At 45.4% G+C, this 7,962-nt stretch overlaps 1 protein-coding gene across 1 annotated transcript in view; it reads right to left on the reverse strand.

The window, feature by feature from the left end:
- Positions 1-7,716, reverse strand: part of LOC134910964 (protein FAM200A-like) — a 47,573-nt gene extending 39,857 nt beyond the window's left edge. Inside the window, exon 1 of the mRNA XM_063919355.1 lies at positions 7,542-7,716. Within this exon, the coding sequence (XP_063775425.1) occupies positions 7,542-7,716 (175 nt within the window). The remainder of the gene's footprint in view (positions 1-7,541) is intronic.
- Positions 7,717-7,962: the final 246 nt, after the last annotated feature.

Below are 7,962 nucleotides of genomic sequence, written 5' to 3' on the forward strand. Positions count from 1 at the left end.
CCTGCATTTTATTATATGTGTACATCAAACATATCTCTTTACAAGCTGCCACTCACACAATTTATGAGGAGTGTTTTAAATTGACAAATAGGTATATATACATTTTCCGTTGTTGAGTATCACGAACCATACCAAAGCGCCTTAGCCTCTGCTACTACACACCATATATATATATATATATATATATATAAACATCCAAGGTGTCCGGCTCTCTCCAACCACATGTAGTAACGGGTGCCTTCACAGTAATGAATGCACAAGGATCGTAGGTGCGGCACTCTTACAGAATGCAGGGTCATTACGTCCTATTGTGGGGCTATTATGTACTCTTAGACCACAAGGAATTTTCTTCGCTCTGTAATATTCACTGAGTGAGATACAGTGGTAATGGAAATCAATTTCCTTTCTTTCTCAGTAGGTCCAGATATAAATCATCCTTAGGTACGTCCTTGATTTGTTCTAGGAGAGTTTCATTATACAGAATATTGTCAGCATCTGACTCTGAATAACTGAATAAATCTCCTATAGGATAACTAGTATGTGTATAACCACTATCTGTATCGGTAAGCTCCTCATGAGACGTCATATTCCAACTGTGATGTCAGCTAAAGAAAAATATACTGTCAATTTAAGGCACAAACCAGTGATGTGCGGTGAGGTCATTGGCTGGGGAGGCACTGCAGTAAAAAAAAAAAAAGCGCAGTCCCCCCCACACCGTTAAAACCAGCAGCAGGCAGAACCAGCCAGGGGGGGTAATGCCATAGCAGGGGAGACACTCAGTGTGGGGTCCCCCTGCCATGCCGTTAAACAACCCCCAAACCAGTCAGCCCAGGGCTGGAATTCCTCGTAAAGTGGGGCCCCCAAAAAATCAAAATGAGGTCCCCCCTCCCGAGTAACAACCAGCACTGGGCTGATAGCCCAGTGCTATGCCCCGCACCCCTGGTGGCGGTGGGAGCGGGGTTCATTGTATGCTAATACTGTTCTTTACAGGTGGCTTACAGGTCCCATCAAGCCTGCCCCAGCATGCTGGCACTTGGAGAACCACAAGTGCCAGCATGCCCGGACATAAAGGGCCCACTGGCACCTGTAGTCCACCTGCAAAGAATAGTAATATTGTTCTTTACAGGTGACCTACAGGTTCCAGCAAGCCTGCCCCAGCATGCTGGCACTTGGAGAACCACAAGTGCCAGCATGCCCGGGCATAAAGGGCCCGCTGGCACCTGTAGTCCACCTGTAACGAAAATATATTTAAAAAAAAACGCTACACGTTCTTTAAAAAACATTTATTAAACAGGGTCTTCACCTGGGGGCGGCGGCCTTTAAGCTCTTTTGCATGGCTGCCGCCTTCCCAGGGCTTCCGGCGTCTTCACCTGCATGGCCGCCGCCTTCCCAGGACTTCCAGCATCTTCACCTGGAGGGCGGCGGCTGCTAAGCTCTTTTGCATAGCCGCCGCCCATCCAGGACTTCCACGGCGTCTTCGGTCTTCAGGAGCTCTTCACAGCTCCTCCTCCGTTGTCGGACTGACAGCCGCTGCCTCGCGCGGGAGGGGGCGGGGCGATAACGCAGCGAGCCATGATTGGCTCGCGGCGGCCATCTTGAATTTAAAAAATTACGCTGAGGCGCCATTTTTGAAATGGGTACCGCTTCCGCAGCCAAACTCTGCACAATGCTCCTGAATGCCGCGTCCCTCCGCCGCTACCGCCGCCCACATCTCCGCCGCCAGCACCTTCGCCACCCGGCCCGCCGCCCGCACCTTTGCCGCCCACATAGTGATTGACAGCGGATCCAGTGACGGATCCGCTGGCCAATCACTGTGGCCTCACTCACAGCGGCGTGCTTTCATAGGTTGAAAGCACGTCCCTGTATGAAAGCGGCACCTCTAAAGGTGCCGCTATCCCATGCAATTTTAATGGGCTTTTCCTGCCCATTGCTAGGCCCCACCCGCGCCTGCCCCCCACTCCCATATCTTTTCCCAATCACTACGGGAGGCACCATGATCGGTGCCTCCCAAACGAATTATGCACACTTTAATGATAAGTAAAAGAATAAAGAAGATACTTATGTGTCATAAGTATCTTCTTTGTATTATTTTACTCATTAATGACAGGGGAGGCACTGCCTCCCCTGCCTCCCCTGATTGCACGTCCCTGGCACACACGCATCCACCAACCACATATAATGTTATGCACTCATATGTCATGAATTAAAAAATCGTCTCTGTTTCTGCTTCCATATGAATATACAACTGTGCAACCAAACGCTGGAATAAAGTGCTAGTGCTGTATAAGTGCCGTGCTCATAAATATAAATATTAATAAAAAAATTTAAAAATAGAAAAATAGTCCACAAGATGATGGTGCAACAATGTGGGGAGCCTTGACAAGGGAATAATGTTCAAATAGCATACATCACCCCTATATATAAACATTGAAGGTGTCCGGCTCTCTCCAACCACACGTAGTAACGGGTGCCTTCACAGTAATGAATACACAAGGATCGTAGGTGCGGCACTCCCGAACTCAATAAAGACTCTTGTAAGCAGCTTTACATAGCAACGTTTCAGTGCTTTAATGTACGCACTTTCATCAGGCTGAAAACAAACATGAATGTAAAACTCACCTTATAAACACCTTCACCATGTGGACGCCATCCCCCGGAAATGGGACTGCGGACCCGGCCGACGGCGCGTTGTAAGTGACGTCATAGAACATGAGTCACAAGTGCACCCATCACCATAGTAACCCCAAAATACGGAAGCAATACCAATGCGAAACTCGATATCAAAACATGGGCCAGATCTCACCTGTGTAGCTGATGTCCACACGCTACATCTCCCTCCTGTCACTCTAAGATGCTGTTACAGCGGTTCCATGTTAAATCTCAGAATGGCGTCTCCAGCCCTCTGCGGCCTCCGCCGCCGTTCCTGTGTTTCCAGTATATAGACTCATCAGAGTAACGCCTCATGCCTGCCACGGCCTCCGCTGTCATCCATGTGGTTCCAGTATGCAAGTTGCCAGTGTGGCGTCTCCTGCCCTTCGCGGCCTTCGCCGCCATTACTGCTGAATCTCCACATGGTTTCTCAAACTATCTTTCCCTCCAGGTGCTAGCATGGGCGCAGCCATGTTGGTTTCAGTCACATGCCTCAGTTTCTTCCAATCCGCTGCTCTACTGGAATCTGCATAATTGTTCAGCCAATGCCTGCCTTGCTGCAGGTATAAATATCCTGTGCCTGAACCAGGAAATCGTCAGTGCTTTGGTTGTCAAACCTTGTTTCCAGTCTCTCTCCTGTGGTTGTTTCTCCAGGTTTCCAGCTCCTGTCTCCACCCTTCACTAAAGAGACCCGCACCTGCCTACCACCCTGCGGTGCAGCCTGACTCTGCAGTCCTCTGTGACTACTCCAGCTTCCAGCTACAGATCCACCTGCTTCCAGCGGTCAGCTTCCAGTAGTATCCAGCTTTCTTAAAGTGCCGGTGTTGTTCCAACGGATACCTACATCCTAGCAGTATCCACAAACCTCCGGTATCCACATATCATCTTTCCTGTATCCACGCTCCCTAGCTTCATCCTACCATCTGGCTGGTTCTACCCAGCATCCACTCCGTGTTTCTACCACCTGGCTGGTTCCATCCAGTATCCACTCCGTGTTTCCATCACCTGGCTGGTTCCATCCAGCATCCACAGCAGTCTTCTCAGCTACAGTGTTATCAGCTCTAAGTATTACATCTGCTGACGTGTTCCTCGGCTACTCTCACTACTACAGACGGGACTGGTTAGGACAATCCATCACTGAGACTTTAAGATCTGTACCTTATCCTACCAGTACCCTGTGGCTCCAGCCAAGCTTATGGCGATCCAGGAACTGTTGCATTTAACCACTGCATATTTTACTCATTTCTCACTGCTGTGTATATACGGAGTTTTGTTAATAAACTTTTATTGACTTTTAATCCTGGTTGTCATGGTCACACCTTCGGGTAATCCTTCTACACTATACTTACATGTCCAGGGGTCTGATTAAACCTCCCAAGTTTAAGTTCATCTCAGCCCCAACAACTGAGGCTTCCTCCTGTCAGCTCAGACCCTCAGTTGTGACAATGTCATCTGCAAGGCACAACACCAAAGTATATATAGTAGTAGTAAACATATCACATATATAGCAAACGCTAATACATAGAATAAACTAAATCTATCTACCACTATATGCTGAGGTGGCCTGTGTTTAATCATGAACATATTAGCGAGTGCATAGCCATAAAGATCTGGAAATATGATATATAGTAAAAATTATGGTGCAATATAAGATAGTGCACCATAGTTAACTAAATGAATCAGATAGAAATATATTAATGAATATATAAATATATAGATGGTGGCAGAAGAGAGTCAATGTAATATACCAAAATACATGCAAGGAAATATATGCTGTATTGGACGGAATACTACCACCATATATCTAGCACTTATAAAACTAACCAGATTAAGCACACTAAAATCAGGACATAAGGTAAATACAGAACTGCCAAATCGGTTTTACATCTCAGCTCCATCAAAAAAGCATTGATAAAGATTGACACCAGCACACCGCCAGTAGCACGCCACTTCTCGGTAGCCAAACATGGCATAAACGATCTGAAAGTTATGCCAATTGAACAAGTTCCCCCTTCTAGAAGAGGAGGAGATAGGAATCGTACATTGTTACAAAAAGAATCCAAATGGATATATAATCTAGGGTCTATGGCCCCTAATGGACTGAATGAAGAATTGTTATTTACTTCCTTTCTTTAAAACATCTCAAAGAGACAGTATTGTGTGTGGAATGAACTGATGGATACCTGATAGTTTAGTCCTTCCAGGCATGTAAATCATATGACAACTTACTTAAAAATTTGTTTAGATATAGTATGACATTTTTACACCTTAAGGTACCTCTTGTGACAATTCTGTTCTTCTGGTTACCTGTACCAATCAGTGCCTCAGTAGTTTTATATTCAAATTGTTATAGGTCCTTACTTTATTAACATGGTACGGTTATTACATGAGTAATGACTTTTTTACTGTTTTCAGACGGATGTACGGATAGACGGTGCGTCACGTCTGTATAGTACACAGACCGCCCTGACGACGCCCAGAGAGCCCTGTTACCTTGGTAACACTACACATGACGCCTAAGTCAGAGGCGCGTCACTTTCTGTGGCGCCTGAGCCAGAGGCGCTTCACTTCCGGTAACGCGATCGTGATCACACCGCAGTGTTGCTGCCGGGGAACATGTTTTATGTGGCACACGGAAGTGTGGTGGGAACTGACAATGTGCTGGGTGGAGACATTTAGTGAAAGGACATGTTACCATGGAGATTTAAGTAAAGCTATGATCCTATTGGATGGTGTTTAATGAGGCACAGATTGGAGCAGGTAACACAGGTGTTTGCAATTATTGTGTGTGGTTGTGGGTATATAAGATGTAGTGGATTTGTTGTGAATATGCATGGATGGCTTCTATGACATTTGCATGGCTCCTGGACCCTGATGAAGGTGCTGTGGCACCGAAACAGCTGTTGGTGGAGCTGCTGACTGGTAACATGCATTGGAACCAACATTCTTTTGTTTATTGACTTCCTATCCATTGAATTGCACAATTGCACGATGCACTTTACTTTCAAGACAATAATGGATTAACAATAAAAGGAACTTTTTCTGCTACTTCAGGTGTGCTGGTACAAGTGGATTTTCTACTTTTGCTACATATATATATATATATATATATATATATATACAAACACGTGAATGGCGGCACTCGGAAATAATGACACTGGACAGGAAACTTGTAGCCAAAGCTTCCTGTCCAGTGTCATTATTTCCGAGTGCCGCCGTTCATGTGTTTGTATCATTGGGGAGCTGCTATACCCACCTAATATGGAGGGCAACGGAACAAGTAAAATTGTGTATGCGGAGAGTGCCGAGCTCCACGCTGCATATATATATATATATATATATATATATATATATAGAATGAACGACTGCTCCGGCACTCCATATAGTCCAATGCTGGACTAGTCTTGCTCTGGTGCCCTCCCCGACCGGGAACCGGTGGCATGCAGGGAAAGAATTGAGGCGGCACTCAGAGGCTTGAAACAGCATTCATGTATTTGTGCAAATGGTGCAAATCATATCGACGTTTCGGGGACCTATTCCCCTTCTTCAGGATAACACAAGTGGCAAACATGGATGTTTAAATAAACAACACAAACACTTACCCTCTGTCCCCATCCAATCTACAGCTGCAGCGTGTCCGTCCGGCCGCCCTCTCATGACTTCCGCCCGACTGCTCGTGTCTCAGCGGAACCGGAAATGATGTTACGAATGTAAGGCGCGTTACCATGGTTACCTCTCGGGGCTTTACACACTGCCCGAGTGTCATACCACGGCCGCTTCACTTCCACTGCCTCTCACCAATCGCACGATCCCGCGAGATCTCGAGTCCTGGCAAGGAAGACAAATAGCGTTACCATGGAACCGCTGTCAACTGTACACAATATAAACAAACAAATGATGAAAAAAAAAAAAAAAGTGACATGTTAAGATGACATTTTACCGTCAATATTGTGACAAAACATCTAATTAAAAAATACTAGTGCAAACTCTATTGGGCATAAGTATAAAAACATCTAAAAGTATAAAGCAGAGCAAAATGCACATCTGGATCTCCATGTCATAAAAAGCAGAGAACCTGTTAGACAGAATATTAAAACAGGCACTGTTTATGTGGCAGCTGGAATTTCATAATGCTGCTTAGTATTAAGAAAATGAACTATGAAAGACATACACACAGAGCCCCAAGAGCTGACTTGTCTTACACATGGGGTCGGCTAACTGAGGCCCAATCACTTTCACAAAAAAATTTTTTTACAAGAAATTAATTAATCCCAAATTGTCATTAAGCCCCCCAGGTTTTAAAGTGTTAAGCCTATGGATCCACATGGACTCAAGCTGTAGTAATTTGCGTCCTCGATCACCCCCCCGTATTGATTCGGGGACGTGGTCGATAATGCGGTGTTTAAACGTGGCCATTGAATGTCTGAATGTAACAAAATGCTTGGCAACGGGCTGTTCCCCACTGCCCGATGCCAACGCATTCCTAATGGCAAGTCTGTGCTGTGCCATTCTGATTTTAAATTGGCATTCTGTTTTGCCAACATAATACCGCCCGCATGGGCAAATGATGGCGTAGATGACGAACTTGGTACTACATGTAAGGGGCCATTTAATTTTATACAACTTTCCTGAAAACGGATGAGCTATGGTGGTACCTATTGACATGTGGGAACAGGTAGTGCAACCAGTGCACTTAAAGCAACCATTACGTCTGGTAAGGAAGTGTGTGGGATTAGCTCTCAATTTTGCCATGTCAGTTTTTACTAATATATCCCTGATGCTTCTTCCTTTTTTATAACTGGGCATGATGCGTTTGTCGTGTAGCATCTTTAATTCCGGATCTGATGTTACAATGGGCCACAGCTGATTTAATTGACGTTGCCTTTCCCTACTTGTCACATCATATTCACACACCCAAGGGATAATTTTAGTCATATCTTTGGTGTGTTTGGGTTTCTTTGAGGCTTCCCTCTGAGAAGCCTCTGCCTTTAAGCGGGCCGATCGTATTAGCGCCAGGGGATAACCTCTAGACAGGAATCTGTCTTCCATATCTTTAAGCTGATCCATCTTGGTGGAATCGCTATTATTGGCCCTACACACCCTCAGGAACTGGGAGTAGGGAAGACCCCTGACAGTAGATCGGGGATGGAAGCTATCAAATCGCAAGATCGTGTTGCGATCGGTTGGCTTTCTGTATCTATAATACACAAACATTGCCGACAGATTGTTTGTGTATTATAGATACATAGATGACGTGCTGATCTTTTGGCGGGGTGACATACAGGATCTAGGTTCATTGATTGATTCACACAA

The sequence above is a fragment of the Pseudophryne corroboree genome, chromosome 4 (assembly GCF_028390025.1).
Source record: "Pseudophryne corroboree isolate aPseCor3 chromosome 4, aPseCor3.hap2, whole genome shotgun sequence".
NCBI classification, from domain to species: domain Eukaryota; kingdom Metazoa; phylum Chordata; class Amphibia; order Anura; family Myobatrachidae; genus Pseudophryne; species Pseudophryne corroboree.